Consider the following 19,579-nt stretch of genomic DNA (forward strand, 5'->3'; position numbering starts at 1 on the left):
GAGGTTAAGGAACATCCTCAAGGTCACACAGATAGGAGGAGGAGGAGGAACTGGGATTGAAATCCCCAGAGCAGTGTGGAGATCACCCCGCAGGCTGTAGACACCTGGGGGCAGGGACTGATTTGGGTGTCTTGCCCAGTAGATCCTCCTTCCATTGCTCTGAACACAAAATACCTCATTCATCTTGCCACAAAGGAATCATCTAGGTGTAGGATTCATGGTCACAAACTGCCTGGTGCCTGCAGAAGGGACTTCGACTTCCAGTCCAGTTGGGGAAAGTGGGACAGGCAGGTAAAGAGACTGAGAACTGGCTGAAGGAGCTAAGGCAGCTGCTGTAGGCTATCAGGGAAGGCTTCCTGGAGGCAGTGGCAGTGGAACTAGACCTTGAAGGGAAGCAGGAGAGTGACAGGGGTATGATAAGTCTTGTCATGTTTGCTGGATTTGAGCTCTTGGACTTGGAGGGCAGAGCAAAATGTCACCTGTCTTCACGCAGTGTTCAGATGCCTAAGGAACAAAGAAGCTTGTCTCTCCCGTCCTCTGCCCTTGGTCAGCAAGGCAGTCTGTGGCCTGGTGGGGCTGTGGGAAGCCCTGTGGTCCGGCTTGCAGACCAAGCACATCCTGGTTGCCCCACCGCCCTCCTGACTGCTCCCAGACTCACTACGCTCTCCTCCTTCCCCTGCAGCCAAGAAGACCTGTGCGGACAGTGACTTCACCTGTGACAACGGCCACTGCATCCACGAGCGGTGGAAGTGTGATGGCGAGGAGGAGTGTCCTGACGGCTCCGATGAGTCCGAGGCCACTTGCAGTGAGTCCTGCCCCTCAGGCTGGGTGGGGGTGGGCCTCGGTTTCCTCCTCAGATCTTCCTTATTGAGAAGCTGTGAGGCTCAGGAGAGGCGACCAGTTGAACACTGTGCCACGCCCTCAGGGCGCTCCTGGTAAACAGGTGTGTTTAGTTGCTGGTTTCTACTGTCCTGTGTCTGGGCTTTCTTCACAGCCCTCTTGCGGATTGGACCCTGTTTCTGTGGCAGCAGCAGCTAGAAACAGTCTTGTCAAGCCCTTCTGCCCAGAAGGAGCCCTAGCGTGTCCTCCAGGCCTCCCTGCTGCTGTTCTTGAGAACTCCGACCATAATTCCAGGAGTGCCAATGGCAGCTGGCGCTTCTTAAGCCTTTACCATGTGCTAAGCTCTCTGTGTGCATTAATGCTTTTTATCCCCACAGCAGCCTCATGAAGCAGACACTGTCATTTTCTGAGTTTTGTAAAGGAGAACACTGAAGCTCAAAGAGGTTGAGTGACTTGCCCAAGGCTACCCAGCCAAGACTCTGAGGCCCTGGCCCATTCCTCTATCCTGGGTGGGCTGAGCCTTGGAGCTCCTGCCTCCATCACCAGCTGGGTGGTGGCAGAGGCAGGCGGGGGGAGGTGGAGGCCAGAGCTGAGCCCCAGGCCTGCCCCCTACACTCAGGGCTTTGTCTCTCCATGATTTATTTTCCAGGCCCTAATCCTCAAAGCAAACTTACACCCGGCAGGTCATTCCGTGACATTTGTTAAATTAAAAAGGAGATGAGAAGGGGGCGGGGAAGGACCCCACAGTCCAGAGGCAGAGCTTCAGCAGCGTGAGCCCGAGACAAAAGGCTCAGGCGAAAGCATGTGGAGGATGGTGGGGCTGGCGGGGACCCGAGAGCCCCTCTTTAGGGGTAACAGTCGCCCCAGAGGCAGAGGTGGGGACAATGGAGACCGGAGTCCCATCTAATGCTGTGGCTGGTGATAACTGGGTTTCCTTGTCTCCTAGCAACAGAGCTACCAGTCTCCACATAAGAGAAAGAGAAAGGGAGAGAGAGAGAGAACAGAGCAAGAGCGGCCCCCACCCGAGACAAGGAGCCCTCATTTCCTCGTACAGCTGCTCCTGGCCTCCCCAGCCATGCCACAGGCCCCATCCTTTCCTCACCCATCACGTGGCCAAACTCCATGCTGTACTGGAGGCTCCCAGGCAGGAGGGAAGCCCAGTGCTTTGTCCTGAGCTTCAGAAGGAACAAAGCCCCGCCACGCCCATTTGTGACTTTCATCCTCTTGGCAACCTAAGGAAGGAGGGGGATCCCCATGTAAAGAGAAAGAAACTGAGGCTGGAGTCGGTTCTCCCCCTTGCCCAAGGCTGCCCAGCTAACAAGAGGCAGAGTCGTGTGCAGCCTGGAGTGTGTGCTTGGGGAGGGGTTGTGGCTACAGGGGGCTTTTCCTTCACTGCAGTCAGCCAGCTCCTCCATCCGTACCGCACTCCAGCAGATACTCCGACACTGGGGACGGAAAAGGAAGGGAGAGGAGCCTCATTGTGGTTATTAGAGGGGGCTGCCTTGCTACCTGAGGGCTGGGCTCCCCTTCTCCCCCCGCCTCCACACTCCCATCTCTATCTCTTTGTGTGGATGTCCCTTTTCATCTTCCTTTCTGTCCCCTTCAGGGTCCCACCCACCCCTGCCCTCTTGGGCTGCCTCCCTTCCCTGCTCATCTCCTATCCTCACCCTCCCTCTCGCCATCTCTCCCCCCTGCCCTACCCATGTGTCCCTCTGTCTTTCTCCCTCTTGCCCATCCCAGCAACTGCTGCCTTCCCACCCCCTGGGCTGGGCAGGGGCCCTCCTGCCTCACTCTTCCTGCCTCCCAGGCCCGCTTTTCACAGTTGAGGGACAACTGGAGACCCAGAGAAGTTGATAGACTTCCTTCAGAGACACACAGCTTATTCATGGCAGGTCTCCCTTTTATGAAAAAAGGCTCTTCGAGCTCTCTGAGGTTTCACAAGGCACCTGTGGGAGCAGTAGCCAGAGCAGCACCCCAGGAGACAGAAGCCCAGCTCTCCTGTGGGTTCTCCCAGCTACTCACCGTGAAGCCCTGCATACCTTCCCACCTCCCTCTGGGTCCTGATCAGTAACATTCCAGGATTCCAGAATCTTCTCCATTCCTAGATTCCTAAACTCTTAGTATTCCGAGACCCCTTTTCTCCCTCGCTTGTGCTAGCTGGGGTGCAAGAGCCATGATGCCCACTTCCTGTATTACATTGGTCGGGTGGAGGCAAGGCAGAAGACTGCCTGGAGGAAGCTGGCCAGGGTGGGAGCGCCAGTCAGGGTCAGGCAGAATTTGGGGCAGCAGGACCTGATAGCAGGCTTGCTCACTCCTTCCCAACTGAATGAGAACCTAGCAGCCAACCTACTATCCATTTAATTGGTGTTGCCATAGCAACCTCCACGGCCTACCAGGTTCCTGGGGCCGTGCCAGCTCCCAGGATGGAGCCCCATTCCCTACCCCTAAAAGAAAGATTATAGGCAGTAAAGTGTAGTGAGTTTGGAATCGGATATAGTTGGGTTCAGGTCTTTTAACCTGTCAGATCTCAGGCAAGCTGCCCAGTCATCCTGAGCCTCAGTTTATTCATCTGTAAAATGTGGTGATGGACCTGCCTTAGAGGGATTGTGAGAATCAAATGAAAGAATGCAAGTGTCATTGCTGGAGTAAATGGCAGTGTTATTTGTATTATTATATTTTGGCTGCAAGCCCTCTCTCCCCAACACAACAGTTTGTTAGATATTAAGATGTTAGATTCTTATAGTATTAAAACAGTGTCAGTGAAGGGGTTTGCACTGAGCGGGAAAGGGATTTGAGAGAAGGTCCCAATTCTTGTGTTTTCCCCCATTATATTGTCTGACCCTAGCTGGCTGGGGTTTCTCCCAGCTGTTTCCCTCTGGTTCTGGGTTCTGTACCTTCAAATGTAGCGAGGACTCACAATGGAAAAGCCCAGAACATTTGCCTAGTGGCAATAGCATTTCAGCTCTAATTATAGCTCACTTGATTGGGGATGGCTTCTGACCCACCTTCAAGCGTCTGTTGGGAGGGGTGAGGGTGGGGGAGGGAAGGATGGTTCAAGGTGAGTTATAGTTCTGGATGCTATTTATTTGAATATGGAAGCTTTTTCATGCATCTTAGAACCTTTCCACCTGGAAGGGGGGCCTCTATGATTAACCAGGATTATCTTCCTATTACAGATCAGAATATGGAGGCCCAGAGATTTTCTGAGCTCACTCAGTAAGTTAGAGACTGACCCAGCTAGCAGCATTTTGCCTGGCCTCAACCGAAGGAACTTGGTGTTACTCCTCGTCCTGCACCTTGGGTGGCCCCATGCTGTGCTTCCTGTGGCAGGAGCTGTACTGAGTGACACTAGCAGTTCTCACCACCCGAGCCTCTGGTCCCTTAGAGCTGGCAGTCCCCATTTGGAGGTTATCTGCCCCTAAAACTCACGTGGGTTGACACTATAGATGTGCTCCCTCAATAAGCAGCCGCCAAGTACTTTCATTCTTTAATTTAACAGACATTTCCCTTTTTGTTAATTTGTGAATTTATGAATTGGAGAAAGTACCAATGGATTTGAATTTCTGGGGCAGGATTCTCTGGGAATTTAAATGCCTTTAAATGCCTTGAGTCACTACAGGATACAGAGTTTCATGAAAAGCCCCCTTGCCAGCTTTGGAGGGTTCCTGTTGTCTGGGAGACAGTGGGATTCTTCATTCCTGCCTCTCAGAACCTAGGGTACTTGGAGAGCAGGCCAAAGGCATATGGTCCCCTCAGGGGGCATCTGTCACAGAGGGAGTGGCTATCCTGGGATGGGGTCTGCATCGTGGTGGACCATGTGGACTCATAATGTGCATTCCCCAGTGGTGACACCAGGCCCCTCCCCAGCCATTGGCATTTGCACTTCATGAAATTAAACAAGGGCAAGTGTTTTCTGAGCTCCTAGTTTGTTCTAGGCTCTGAGTGTAGGGATTTCCATGTTTCCTCATTTAAGCCATCCACTAACCCTAGGAGATTATTCAACCCCATTTTCAGATGAGGGGAGCCAGAGTGCAGAGAGGTTCAGTAAGTTGCCTAAGGACCTTAGTATTAGTAAATGAAATTTGGGCCCAGGTCTGTGTGTCTCTAAAACTCAGGCTCTTTCTCCTACATCATGCTGCTGGGAGCCCTTGGGCTTCAGTTGTCCTGAGAGTGGACATCAGATGGCCATCGTGCAGAACCTGCCCAGAGGCTCAGTGAGCCCCCTTCCTCCAGTGACCTCTCTCCAGGCCAGAGGTGCCAGGGAGACCAACAGGATCTGCTTTTCTCTTGTGCAGTCATTAGGTGCAGTAAGTTAAGCAGTGTGTTTGGACCTGGGATGGAAGTCCAGATCTGCCTCTCACCACTAGACTTTGAACAAACAACTTACTCTCTCTGGGCTTTACTTTCTTCATTCATAAAATAGAGGTAATAATATCCACTCATAGGGTGATACCATGTGTCAGTAATTACCCAGACCAACTTCCCAGGACTGTGGAGTGGAGAGGCCTGACATAGGACCCTGTGAGCCAGGCTCCAGTCCTACCTTTGGGGGAAAGCTACAACACAGGAGAGACTGAGGTTCCAGGAGAGACAGGAATTGGAATACCCAACTGCCAGTAGCTGTGTGACCCTAGGCAGGTCCCTTCCCCTCTCTGGGCCTTGGTCTCCTGCCACTCCAAGCGTGTTCATCAATGTGACCTCTGAGGTCTCTCAAGTCCTGCATTCCAAAAGCCTTGGCTCTTTGAGGGTGGAGGGCTGTTATCAGGCACTGCTGAATCCTCGAGAGCCTATAATTAGAGCTGTCTATTTAGGGACACAGCAAATGTCTTATTAATTATAAAGAAAGGAAGCAGACAGATTGTTTAATCATTGTCCTTGCTGAAAGGTTATGCAATTAACTATATAAATATTCATTAAAAGTTCAAGCAGCTGCTTGCTGCACTGGGGTCTCTAGAACCCAGGCCCCTGGAGGTGAAGCATACAGCCAAGGGCCCTTTCAGTCACCTGGGCTTTTGGGAGGAGAGTTTGGGGATAGTTTTGGAGCATGTAGGGTTTGATGGACAGGCAAGGCTCTAGTCATAGGAACCCAGGCTCGGTCTCTCGCCTGCTGTGCACCTTTGGGCCAGTTACTTGGTCTCGCTGAGCCTCAGTTTCCTCATCTATAAAATGGAGTGCTTACCTGCAGGACTGCTGCCCTGCTGTACTCTGGGTATGCCACTTATGTGGCGACCTTTGTAAATGGCACCCCTGGAATTTGCACTGGCAGCCCACAGGGCCTGCTTACCTTACAACAGACATTTATTGCTCACAGTTCTGGAGGCTAGGAAGACCAAGATCAAGGCACCGGCAGTTTCAGTGTCTGGTGAGGGCCCATTCCTCATAGACGGCACCTCCTTGCTTCATCCTCACATGGTGGAAGGGGCAAGGAGGCTCCCCCTGGCCTCTTTTCTAAGGGTACTAATCTCATTAATGAGAGCTGTACCATTATGGCTTAATCACCTCCTAAAGGCCTCACCTCTTAATGCTATCACATTGAGGATTAAGTTCCAACATGGATTTTCAGGGGATACTGATGATCAGACCATGACAGAATGAAATGAAAACATATAAAATTCTCATCACAGAGCAGCCTGACACAACGTAGCCTGACACACCGTAGCCTGACACAATGTAGGTGTTCAAAAACTGGGAGTCCCCTCCTACTTCCTTGAGAGGTTCTGTTTCCTGAGGCCTGGCTTAGGGATAAGTAGTTGCTTTGACCTTCCTTCCCATTGCTGTCTTAGGGGCTTGCAAGCATATGGAACATCTGTATCGCTTTTATGGTAGTGAATTGAAAAGAGATGAAACATCCCGTGTCTTTTATGCTTGCAACCCAGGGGTTCCCAAATGGAGGTGCATGGGAATCACCTGGGTTTTGGTGAGGAGTTACGAAAATGCAGATCCCTAGGCTCTGCCCTAGAAGTCTAGATTCAGCCGGTATGAGCTGAGGCCAGGAACCTGCACTTTCAGTAGCTCCCTCATCCCCCATCCTTTGATGAGAGGACCCCCAGCGAAGCACTGGTCAGCTTCAGCTTCCTGTGTTCCAGTGGGGCCCAGAGGGGAGGTGCTTACCTGGGGTCCTGCAGTGTTGGTGATAGAGGTACCCTGGAAGGACCCCATCTCCCAACTCCCAGTTTCCCTTCAGCACCCTGCACTGCAGCCCCAAGGTGGCCTTTATAAGAGGCCTTTGAGTGCCAGTACTTTCCAGAGCTCAACCTGACAGTTCTTTGCTCATCCATCCCACAAGTTTGCCAATCCTCGAGCAAGGGAAGTTTCTGTGAAAACGAATCCCAGGAATCCTGCCTTCCCAAGGAATTGCCCTGTACTCATGAAAACATTCCTAGGGATAACCTTGGGGACCTCACTTTCAGAGGCCTAAGGTACTCTTCTCCCATGGCAGTAGTGGTGTCTGGGGACCTTGATGCAGATATCTGCCCCCCTCCTCAACTCATCTGTGCCCTTTTCTATATCCCTTGTGGTCTCTCATCCCAGCTATAGAAATAGGAAGAGGAGAAACTGGTCTGAGATCAGAGAGCAAAATGGAGGGTGAGGCATGAGTAGCCCACTGCCTCCGGGGGGAAATGGATTGTGCCAGGTCTCCGGCATCAGACACAGCTGACTTTCAGTCAATCCTAACGCTGTTCTTTACCAGCTCTGTGACCAGAACTTAGTGCTTACCACCATGTTTGTCACACAGCAGTGCTCAAATACTCCATGAATAAGCAAAATTCAGAGTCATCTGTTATGTGTGGATAATCATAATAGGTAACATTTAGTAAGCACTGGGCTGGGTATTCTTCTAGGTGCTTGCTTTACAGACATTAACTTAGTCATCATAACAATCCTATGAGGGATAGTATTATCCCCACTTTATTGGCACAGAGATAAGGATTGTTGGCCAAGGTCACATAGTCAGTGAGTGAGTGAACTAGGATTTGAACCCAGGCAGCCAGATTCCAGAGCCCATGTTCTCCACCTCCATGTTGGAGGCCAGCACATAATCCTCTCACCCTGCTGGCTTATTGTGAAAATTAAATGGAAGCGTCTAGCACCATGCCTGGCACATCCTAGAGACCACAGAAATCGGGCCTCCTGCACACTCTGGAAGGCTGTAGGGAGCCAACCACGGAGGTCTGAGATGCATCTGCCTTGGCTGAGCCTGTCACATGGGTCCGGCAGAAACTCATGATAAGAGCTGTCCCCAGCCTTGAATAGGGTTCTCATTCTTTCTTCCAAATTGAGATTCAACCCTGGGGCTTCAGGCCCCTGATTGAGTCAGCCTCTGATTGCGGCTGCAGTAATTATAGCTATGCAGTCCCGCTGGGCCCTGCTATGCAGCAGCTGTTCTCAGCAGCAGGCTCAGCACCATCACTCGGGGAGGGGGCTTAGAGGCGGGCCGATTGGAGCCGTTGGGGCCTTGGTGAACCCTCTAAATTTACAGGTTCCAATCATGGAGTCACTGATCTGGAAGGCAAACTGAGGCCCAGCTGGGACATATCTCACCTAAGAGCACACAGCTGGGAAATGACAGAGACGAGTGCAGGGCATGGTGGCTCCATGTTGCCGGAACTTAAAGTGGAGGTTTGGAGGGATGGGAGGTGTGGCCAGGAGAGGCAGGCAGGAGTCAATGGATTAAAGAGAAACTTGAGGGCCAGGGACCAGGGGGCCATGAAAGATGTTCTGTAGAGAAGTGGCGGGGTCAGATTTAGGATTTGGAAACTCCTGGGACAAACAGAGGCTTCTTCTCAGCTGATGACACTGAGACATGGGCCAGGAGAGCCCTGATGGACTCCTAGGGCCTTGGACCAGGTGGCTGGAACAGGGTGGTAGGACTGGTTGGCACCATGCCCTGTGTCCCCCTTGGCTAAGCTATGCATGGACGTCTGTCTCCACAGCCAAGCAGGTGTGTCCTGCAGAGAAGCTGAGCTGTGGACCCACCAGCCACAAGTGTGTACCTGCCTCATGGCGCTGCGACGGGGAGAAGGACTGCGAGGGTGGAGCGGATGAGGCCGGCTGTGTTACCTGTGAGTCTGGGGTCAGATCCCCAGGGTCTGCCAAGCATGGTCAGGCAGCCTCAGGGAGTGACAGCCACTTCTGGGGAGGGGCCCAGTTCCCCGTGGGGCTTGGTAGGTGGAGAGGAAAGGATAATGATCAGGACATTAGTAATGGCTAGACACTATGGAGACACTGTCTTCTTTCATCTTCACAAGCACCTCATGAGCAGCCATTATCATCCCCATTTTATAGGTGAGGAAACTGAGGCTCAGACAAGGGAGGAAAAGTACCCAGGGCTGAGTGATGAAACCAAGATTCAGATTCAGGACTGGACAGCAAAGCCCATGAGCTTTTTTGCCATGTCTGACATCTGCTCATCCATCCCACAAGTCTGCCAATCTTCGAGCAAGGGCAGGGGGACCAGGGAGGGTACTGTATGGAGAAATGGTGGTGGCCTGAGCCAGAGTGCCAGCAGTGCTGGGGGGAGGGGGACGGATTCCTGAGGTGTCAAGGACGACTGTTGCTGAAATATCAGATTTGAGCACAAACGTCACAGGGCAGAGAAGATATTCTCAGCAGCCTCGGCAGGGACAGATGGAAGCGGCCACTGGGACAGTTCCACATCACTGAGCTTCAAACACAGGATTATCTCCTTCCCAGGGAGCAGGCCAGCAGGGCCTGGGCCAGTGAGGAGCATGGCCAGGCCTTACTTTTTCAATTCGAGGGGCACCTACTGTGTGCCAGGCCTGAAGCCAGGCTCTGAAAGGGACAGTGAGGTGAATCCTACACAGTCGTCCCTCCGGGAACACATGATTAATGGGGGAGACAGACTGGCTGTCGCTACTGGGCTGTGCGGCTGGGCTGAGATATGGGCGGTCACCCTGGAGGGCTTGCCAGGCACTTGCCTGTCACTGCTGCCTAGTCCCCTCTGCCAGCCTCTATATTTGCATCCTATCCATCTTTCCTGGCCCAGGGAAAATGCCATCTCCTCCAGAGGTGTCTGAGTAGTCGCACTTTAAGATTCTAAGTCTGGAATTTGATGTGTCTGAAGCAGGAAGCATCTGGGTATGGAGGGAGATCCTGGCTGGGAACAGTAGTTTCAAAGTCCCAGTGATGGCACTGGCTCACTTCCTCAGCTGTGATAATTTTGCTGGGACTCACTGGCCAATGAGAATCCTCTTTCCTCTTTACCAACCCCCATAATCAGATGATTCCTCCAATATGAAGGCCGCTACTGCAAGGGATGGGAGCTTCTCCAACTAGGGCATGTTGGAATAGGAACATTCCCCATTAATTATGGGAGACAGGGGTGTCAGGTCTTACTGGGCTTCTGTGCTACAGCTCCCACTCTCCTAGGCAGAGGAGAAAGAGTCCTCCCACCCCTCATCTCTCTGAGCTTCTTCCATTTGTGAATGCTAGGAGTAGGGTCTCTGGGGCTATGTAGGCCTGAGAATATGGATCTTAAAGTTACTGTTGGCTCCAAAACCTCAGAGAAAACTCAGTATGAAGGAGCACTTCCTTGCCATCAAAATCTTCAAGTAAAATTAAAAAATAGGGCTGGGCGTGGTGGCTCATGCCTGTAATCCCAGCACTTCGGGAGGCTGAGGCAGGTGGATCATGAGGTCAGGAGATTGAGACTATCCTGGCTAACAGGGTGAAACTCCACCTCTACTAAAAATACAGAAAAAGAATTTAGCTGAGCATGGTGGCACGTGCCTGTAGTAACAGCTACTCGGGAGGCTGAGGCAGGAGAATCACTTGAACCCAGGAGGCAGGGTGGCAGTAGCTGAGAGCATACCACTGCACTCCAGCCTAGGTGACAGAGCGAGACTCCGTCTCAAAAAAGAAAATTTTAAAAAAAAAAAGCACTTCCCATTGGAACTCCCAGAAAGCAGTGAGTCCGCCCTCCCTGCACATGCACAAGCTGGGTGGGGACAGGCAGGAAGGGAGCTCATCTAGGTGTCAGTGTAATCTTGAGGGGCAGTGGCACTGGCAGCATGTGCTTTTTCCGCTAATGCCGCAGTGTCTCAAAAGTCTCGGAGGGGAAAAAAAAACGCAACTGTCAGACACTTGGTAGAGCTGTCAGAAACGCATGACACGAGCTACCTACCTGGTGAAACTGAAGACATCACTCTTTATCTTCAATAACAATGAAAATTCACATTTTTCCATCAGAAAATGAAAACACAGACTCTGGGCGCCCCCACGTGGAAAGATCTGGTGCTGCCACCACCACATCACCTTTGGCCACAGCCATGCCTCACCAGGGCCCCCCAGGGCCAGGTCTTGGCCTGTGTGTGGACACACAGGAGGGAGGGAAGTGAGGAGGTCACTGCCCTGAAAAACTGCTGGAAAAACTCCAGGAAGGGAGGAGAAAACCAGAAAAGCCAAAAGGAGGAGACAGAGTAGGAAAGAAAAGCCCCAAACCTGAGTTCTGGTTCTCTTGTTGTCATGGACTGTGTGACCCTGGGCAAGCTGCTCCTCTCTCTGGGCCTCAGTTTCCCCATCTGGCAATAGGGCTGGCTGGTCTCTAAGTTCATCCCAGCCGCTGAGCTCAGACTAGCTTATCAGAGAGAAGCCCAGAGCCCCAGGCAGAGCTATGACGCTTATTTACTGCACATCCCATAATTACACCTCATACCTGGGCCAGACCAGTTCCATCCACTCCACACCCACTCACTGCAGGGAGCTCTGTACCAGGCCCTCAGGACAAAGGAGGGACGCCCCTAGGCAGTGTGGATTCATGGGGCAGATGGAAAAGGACATGAAACTCAGACACCTGCGCGACTGAGGGGCTCAGAAACAAGGGCAGAGGCAGAGATTTCCCAAGCAGGGAAACACCAGGGTGTCACGGAAGAGGTGGAATTTGGGCCCTTGGAAGATGAGAACTCATCATTGCAAAATGTAGAGACAGTGGTGGGCAAGAAGTAGGTTCCCAGTAGATGGAGCAACTTGAGCAAAGACTTGGAGGTGGGAGCCTATGCACTGGGCCCAGCAAACGGTCTAGCATGGCCGGAGCTGTGAACATTCAGGAGTGAGGTGATGGAGCCACAGTACTGACCCAAGAGACGCCTTGGATACCAGGCCAAGGGACTCAGGTGGAACAGTGCAGGTTATGCTATGCATCGCTATGCTATGAAGAGCCAACCCCAGACCCTGGTCCCTGGAAGGGTCAGTGTCATTTAACAGATCATGTCCTGGGCCCATCACAAGGTCCTTCAAGACAGGCAGTGCTGTAAGGTTTCAGAATGCCCCTCCTTGTTCCACCATGCTCATGCTCATTTACCCAGTGAGGCCTGGGGGGCTCACGAAGGGCAGGTGTGTTGCCTGTCACCTAGCATGTCCGTGTTGGAAGCCCGCCTTCGCTGTGCCTAACTGTACGTCCACCATTCAGCCCCCAAAAGGGACTTGATCTGGCCCCCGGGTGAGGGTCGGAACCCCTGTAGCCGGACCAGCGGGGCCCCAGGTCAGCCGGGGAGGGGGTCGGCGGGCCGACCTGCTCTCTGTCCCGCGCAGTGTGCGCCCCGCACGAGTTCCAGTGCGGCAACCGCTCGTGCCTGGCCGCCGTGTTCGTGTGCGACGGCGACGACGACTGCGGTGACGGCAGCGATGAGCGCGGCTGTGCAGACCCGGCCTGCGGGCCCCGCGAGTTCCGCTGCGGCCGCGATGGCGGTGGCGCCTGCATCCCGGAGCGCTGGGTCTGCGACCGCCAGTTTGACTGCGAGGACCGCTCGGACGAGGCAGCCGAGCTCTGCGGCCGCCCGGGCCCCGGGGCCACGTCCGCGCCCGCCGCCTGCGCCACCGCCGCCCAGTTCGCCTGCCGCAGCGGCGAGTGCGTGCACCTGGGCTGGCGCTGCGACGGCGACCGCGACTGCAAAGACAAATCCGACGAGGCCGACTGCCGTAAGCCCCCTCCATACCGCCCAGCCCCGCCCAGGGATTGCGGATCCGCTACCCGATCCCGATCCGCCAGGTGCAGGCTTCCTTTCATTGCCTTACCTGAATACATTACCTGGGTTTACTACAGAGGAGACCGAGTCTGGGAGAAGTGAAGTGACTTGTTTGAGTTCATGCAACTGCCTGGCTGCGGAGCTCAGGTTTAACTCCAGAAGCCTCCACTGGTACCTGTGTCCCTGCTGTGAGCCCTGCCACTTGTACTTCCCACCCCCATCCTGCAACCCCTCTACCCAGAAACCTGGCAGGCTCAGGAGCTCCTCCCATCTCTTTACCCGCTAGGCCTGCTCATTCCTCAAGGCCTGGCCTAGACTCATCTGACCTTCCCAGCTGGGCTGGGTCCCTCTGCCGGGCAGGTCTCCAGCAGCCTTCTCTTACAGCTCATCTCACACTTATGTCCCCATCTGAGCATTCCTCAGCCCCGCTCTGCACCCTGAGCTCCTAGAGGATGATGAGGCTCTCAGGAGTCTCTGGGCTCCCACCCCCACTTCCACCCCTCCCAGCACAGCACCTGGCACAGGAAGGTTTGCCAAATGGATGAAGTCATTAAGTAATGAGCACCAAGACTCAAATGAAGGCCGTGTGTCTGTTCTGAGGAGTGGCCCTGGAGAGAGGCAGGGACAGGGAAACAAGAGACCTGGGTTTAGTCCTGAATCTGCCAGCCAGAGTGCTGTGTGACCCTGGGCAAGGCCTTCCCCCTCTCTGAGCTTCAGTCTCCCCATCTGTACACTGAGGTGCCTTGGCCAGGTGTCCTTTGAGGACTCCTAAGTTCAGCCACTGGTTCGGTTTTTGCCAGGGGTGGCTATGGCATGGGGATGGGGGTGGTGGGGAAACTGTCTTAGCACCACACTGACTCTGATCCTCTCCCCTTGCCCTCTCCTGGCAGCACTGGGCACCTGCCATGGGAACGAGTTCCAGTGTGGGGATGGGACATGTGTCCTTGCAATCAAGCGCTGCAACCAGGAGCAGGACTGTCCGGATGGGAGTGATGAAGCTGGCTGCCTACAGGGTGCGTGTGATCAGGGCACAGAACACATCTTCTGTGAGGATGCCCTGGGCTCTGGTGACTCTCCAGAGAGCAGAGTTGGGAGGAGTTTTCCCTTGGTCTCCAAGAAGCATTTTCCCCCAAAGCACCACTTGCCCCTAAATCACCTGACTCCCTTCCCATGGGGTCCTAGTGGCACCAGAATTGGATTTGTAAGGACTTTGTCAAAGCTGAAAGACGCCTAGGGCTACATGACAGGGCATTTGGGAAGTCCAGCCCCCACCACTTGTCCAGGTCCCAGCTGCTGAGTGGCTTCCCTCACTAGTTCCGAGGCTGAGCAGAGGCTGAGTCTTGCTCCCCAGGCACCCCCTTTAATTCTCAGATGGTTCTTCTGGCCCCCACCTGCCCTCTGCAGGAGCAGGGACCCTCCTTCACTAGTCATCTGGGGGAATGGATAACAGGTTGGGCAGTGTGGCAACTTCCCCTCTCTGGGGTCCATGGGGCAAAGGTCCCCCCAGCAGATGGTCAGTCCAGCCTCTAAGGTCTCTCTAGAGCTGCTGCCTGGTCCCTCCCAAGACCTGAGTTCTGCAAGATGAGATGCAGATCCCCACAGCCCTGCCCAGCTACATGAGGCTTAGCCTCCTAATCATCCCTGGGATCCTGTCCTGTGAGCAGAGCTTCCTCAGGTCCTGGATTTACCTGTCTATCCTGGGCCACCCTCCAGAGACCTGTGAGGGGTTAGAACTAGAGCTCTACTTGCCTCCTGTGGGCCCCAGCCCAGCCCAGCCCTTCTTGTCCAAGGTCTCACAGGCACTGTCCACTCTCTTGTCCAGCCCAACAGAGTCACCTTGTGAGGGTCCCCGCAGATTTCAGTGTAAGAGTGGCGAGCGCGTGGACGGCAGGAAAGTGTGTGATGTGCAGAGGGACTGCCGGGATTGGTCAGATGAGCTTCTGAAAGTGTGGTGCAGTGCCTGTCTATGCCCACTGGCTGGACTCAGTCTCCTGCCAACCCTCTCCTGGTATCTGGGCTCGAGGCCCTCCAGTGCCCCCTGCCCTGACAATTTCTGCTCTGACCCTCTCTTTGGACTCATGTGCTGTCCTATGGCTTCACATGGGGCTTTTCACCCCCAGGCCTCTGGTCTACATCTCTACAAAGTGCTAAGAGCTTGTCCATCCCAGGTACTAAAAAATTACGTTTTCTCTCACAAACTTGGCCTCTCCTCATTCCTTCCCCGTTCAGACCTCTGAGACCTTCTGGAACTTTCTCTCATCCTCGGTGTTCCTGCCCTGCTGACCTAGCCAGGGCCCTGGGCTCTGAGGTCTTCTAGCCCCTTGCAGAAGACCCAGCAGAGGAAGAGGTGGGCACAGCAGGCAGGCAGTCAGTTGAAGCACATCCCAGGGCCACTGCTCAGGCCATACCTGCGTGGGAGTAGGGCAGGCCTTGCAGCAGGAGCTGGCATCATCCTAAGCCCTGAGGAGTTCGGACCTGATGGAGAGACCAGACTTGTAGGCCAGACTAAAGCGAGACCTGGATGGAAGCGGCTGCCCTGATGTCGGCTACAGCTGTCAGGGTGGGTTTCAGGCTAGAAAGAACAGAGGCTCCAGGCTCTAGGTAGAGTGAGCATCCCAGAGAACATGCTGGAAACCCAGTGTGGACTCCAGGAAGGTTCATGAGTTTTTTTTTTTTTTTACTGTTCCCAGGTCAGGGCTTGAGGGAGATTTGACAGAGAAGCCCTGGGAGGACAGAGCCTAGGTCAGTCCCTCCCTCTCCTGCCTCCTGGCAGACTGTTTCCTCAGCACCTCCCTCCTGGGCGCTTAGAGGAGGTTCATCCTCTGGAGCTTCCCAGGAAAAGCATATTTCCTCCCCCTTTTGAAGATTAAAAAACTGATTGTGAAAGGAAGAGTAGCTGAATGAAAGTGACTCAGCTTCTACCTGAGCTGGCAGGAGGCAGACACTCCCTCTGCCTCCAGGCCCTGCCAAGAGAAGTCCCAGAAGAAGGAACTTGTGGAAAAAGAGACAGGGAAGCCAGAGCTACTAAGCCTAGCTCCCCCAACACCCAGACTTGGAGTAGCCAGGGACTACTATCCTACTAAACCCTCTCTTCTCTCCCGTCATTTGCATGACACACCAAAGAGGAGTATGTACACACGAGCTTGTGTCTGCGTGTGGCCTCTGTCTCTGTGTTGGTGAGAGGCCGGTGTCTGTATCCATGTCTTCTTCTCTGAGTAAAGCAGGGGAACTGCATTCATGCATCTACGTGTGTGACCCCAAGTATGTGTGAATGTATTTATGGAGTCCATGGGACTGTCTGTGCTCTGCACATAAGTTGGTATGTGTGCATGCAGTTGTGCGCATGCAGGTGTGTGCATGTAGGTGTGTGCAGTGACACCACTTCTTCCTTCCATGGAAGGAAGCTGCAAATACTACTCTGGCCTCTCTGCACCACTCTACCTCATCCCCCTCCTCTCCTGGCTCCCCAGCGGAATCACACCCATGCTAGGTAGAATGAAGAAGGACTGGAGACTTCCCTGCAGGCATTTGGGTAAAGGCTACAGGGGCAGACCTGCTCTCCTTTCTCTTCCCCTCACCTACCTGAGCCCTGGAGGACACTGTGCCTTCCTTCATCAGAAGCCAGTCACTTTGAGCTCTCTCCTTTCCCCTTTCCCCTTTCAGGGCCATCCCACCTACACATGCCACTTCATCAAGTGCTCAGTAAATAGAATTGTTGGGTTGCTGCTACCTGCAAAAGGAGAGGAAGGAGGCGAGTGGATGCATGATAGGGGCAGTGGGTGAGTGGGAGGACAGATGAATGGATGGTGCTCAGGGAATAACACAGGAAAGGAGAGGTCAGGGAGGGCTCCGAGCGACTGAAAAATTCCTGGAGGTGGGAGCTGCCATGGCTCAGCCCACCTCCAAAGGTCTGGGGCTTCCCAGGGCTGGGTCTGGCTGAGTCATCCATGGGTCTCCCAGTCATGGGGTTGCTGTGGTCTTGTTCTTTCAGTTCCGCCAACATTCCTGGGAAACAGGAGGAGGCCCAGGGGTAAAGGGGTTATTCCCTAAGCATGGCTCAGGCTGGAAGTGGGGGCACCCCATAGCTGTGCATGGCCTGGGGTGGGCAGCTCAGACCAGCTACATGCATGGCCATGGCTGGCTTAGCTCAGCACTGCTTGGCTTGGCTGGAGTGGCAGTGCATGAGCCTGGGGGGCAGAGGGGTGCGGCACCTCCCCTTGGCTTGTGGAATTAACCTTCTGTGACTCTAAAGCTCAGGATATGCTGTGAGAGCATTGGTCCTGGACTCCCTGACCTCCCCTAAGACCTTGCCAGAAGGTAGTGAGGGAGTGGAGGATGGGGAGCCAGAACAGATGATCTCCGGGCATCCCTTCACCTCTTGGAGCAGGTGGTAATCCTGGGACCAGGCCCATGACAAGATGGAGGAACAGGGACATGTGCTGAGAGGAGAGGAGTTGAAAAATCCCATCATATTAGTTCATGATAGGAGAGAATTGATTTAGCAATGGCTCCATGTAAAAAAAAAAGGCCCAGGAGTCTTAAGTAACCACAAGCACATTAGGGGGCATCCTGTGTTGTTCAGGTTCCTTCTGGGTGACAAACTAGCTCTGGGCCCTGTCCAGAGAGGGACATCAACAGATGGAGTGAGTCCAGAGAAAGGCACCCAGATGGCAGGAGACCAGATATCAGTGCTTTAAGGAGGCTCTGAGGGAGCCTGTGCACCCTGGCTAACCCCACACAGCAGAGCTGGGAGCAGAAGCAGAAGCCTCAGCAGGCAGTGCTGGTCCACAGTGGAGCCGGCTGCCTCAGGAGGGAAGTGGGCTCCCTGAGGTTGGAGATATTGAAGTGGAGCATTTTGGAAGGGATTCTTAGGGTATCCTGAGGGTTGGATGTGACACATACAGGCCCCTTCAACTCTGAGGTCACAAGGAAGGAGGCACTGCAAGAAACATGTTTGTGAAAGGAAAGACCTTGGGCCACTGGGGAAGGCCTAGCTGCCTCCAGCTTGGTGGTGGACAGAGCCCCAGCTGGGAGGCCGGGGACCTGAGTTCTGGTTCCACTCTACCCTGTCTCTGTGTCTGGCCTTGAGTAGGGACCTGCCCTCTCTGTGCCACCTCCTGCCCAGAACACCTGGTAGATGAGGCTGAGGCTCAGTGAGGTTGTGGAGCCCTCCTGCCTCTGTGGGAGTCCCACTGCCCTAGGCTCTGCTTCTGCTCTAGGTCCCACCCCTTCCCTGCCCCCACTCCTCCTGGGCTCCTGGACCTTCAGGAGTCCATGTCCCTCCCCAGGGCTAAACGAGTGTCTGCACAACAATGGCGGCTGTTCACACATCTGCACTGACCTCAAGATTGGCTTTGAATGCACGTGCCCAGCAGGCTTCCAGCTCCTGGACCAGAAGACCTGTGGCGGTGAGACCTTCTCCCACACCCCCAAGCAGAAGCAGATCCTCCTGCCAGTTCTGACCCCTGCTCCTCCCCACAGACATTGATGAATGCAAGGACCCAGATGCCTGCAGCCAGATCTGTGTCAATTACAAGGGCTATTTTAAGTGCGAGTGCTACCCTGGCTATGAGATGGACCTGCTGACCAAGAACTGCAAGGCTGCTGGTACGGACACCCCAAGGGCAGAGGGGCAGCTCTGAAAGGGATATAGGAAGCAGCATGCTTCCACATGTGAGGAGTGGATGTGTACATGTGCGCACACACAAGAAGGCAGTTTGTGTTACTGAGAAGCACAGGAATCTTCGGTCCCTTGTCTAGCTTGGGAGAAAGAATTCAGCCAAGAGACAATTAGTAACATAAGCCAAAGGTTTATTAAGGAGATAAGAGTACAGTCCAAGACAGGAGTGGGCTGACCCAACTGGGAACAGCAGCAATAGCCGTGTTTCTTTAAAGGGACAGTGCACTCTGAAAGGTGAGGCAGAGTGGGGCAGGCTGCTGAAAGAGAATGAACTGGTGGCAGCCCTGAGAGTTCTGCATTGGGTCTTTTTCTTGAAGTTCCTGTCTCTCTCCTAAATCTCTGCCTTTTTCTTTGTCTAGTTTTCCCATTCCTGCTTTCAGTCCCTGCCTGTTCCTCACCTAGTTTCCACCCAGGCTTGTGGGACCTCCCTTACTATTAGCTCGTGTGCATGCCCAGCTCTGGGCACAAATACTACCTAATGGCGGCATCACTCATTACCACCACCCCAGGAAGGTTGTATAGCAGTCAAATCTTATTAGGCCTGCATATTTCTTAGGAATTTCCCCTTTGCCCTCCCCTTCCTCCTCAGCATACGGCTAGCTACATTCTGATGGGTGAACTGCAGAGTGAGCAGTTACTGGGCATCTTAAAGGGCGTTCCTTTCTGCACAGGTATTTCCCCTCCTCTCTGCTCATATCTAGCATGCATGTTTTGGGTGGTCTCTAGGTGTGAGATTTTCTAGGCTTCCCTTTTCTCAGGGACTCCCCCTTCTACTCATGTCCAGATGTCTGCCTACTCTAACAGTTGCACGTACAGTGCTCAAAAGTGTACATGTACATCACACACACAATGCACTGCACACTAACACCCACACAGACACTGTATAGAGCCACCTAATACAGCCCACAGAGATGACACTCATACAGCAGAATATATAGACACAAAATTGAACCACACAGAGACTACACACACAGCATAGGGAGTCTATACAAAGAGCACGACCTGGGCAGACCTACACATTGATCAATTCAGCCAGCAGAATTAATTCATTGTATTCAGTTGTTTATAGTGAACA

The 19,579-nt window shown here is 53.6% G+C and overlaps 1 protein-coding gene across 28 annotated transcripts in view; it reads left to right on the forward strand.

Moving 5' to 3' along the window:
* The window catches only part of LRP8 (LDL receptor related protein 8), an 81,291-nt gene that overhangs the window by 37,420 nt on the left and 24,292 nt on the right, over window positions 1-19,579 (forward strand). For 7 of the 28 annotated variants that reach the window (XR_012419993.1, XM_015435661.4, XM_074006284.1 and 4 more), the window contains exons 3-9: window positions 683-805; window positions 8,775-8,903; window positions 12,391-12,777; window positions 13,715-13,837; window positions 16,816-16,854; window positions 18,113-18,232; window positions 18,306-18,431. Coding sequence is in view for 27 of the 28 variants with exons in the window: in XM_015435661.4 (XP_015291147.2) it covers window positions 683-805; window positions 8,775-8,903; window positions 12,391-12,777; window positions 13,715-13,837; window positions 16,816-16,854; window positions 18,113-18,232; window positions 18,306-18,431 (1,047 nt within the window). In the remaining variant the exon portion in view is untranslated. Of the gene's footprint in view, window positions 1-682; window positions 806-8,774; window positions 8,904-12,390; window positions 12,778-13,714; window positions 13,838-14,654; window positions 14,776-16,815; window positions 16,855-18,095; window positions 18,233-18,305; window positions 18,432-19,579 lie in introns of all 28 variants that reach the window. The other 21 variants (XM_005543324.5, XM_005543325.5, XM_074006287.1 and 18 more) reach the window with 9 other exon arrangements.

Source organism: Macaca fascicularis, chromosome 1 (genome assembly GCF_037993035.2).
Source record: "Macaca fascicularis isolate 582-1 chromosome 1, T2T-MFA8v1.1".
NCBI lineage: Eukaryota > Metazoa > Chordata > Mammalia > Primates > Cercopithecidae > Macaca > Macaca fascicularis.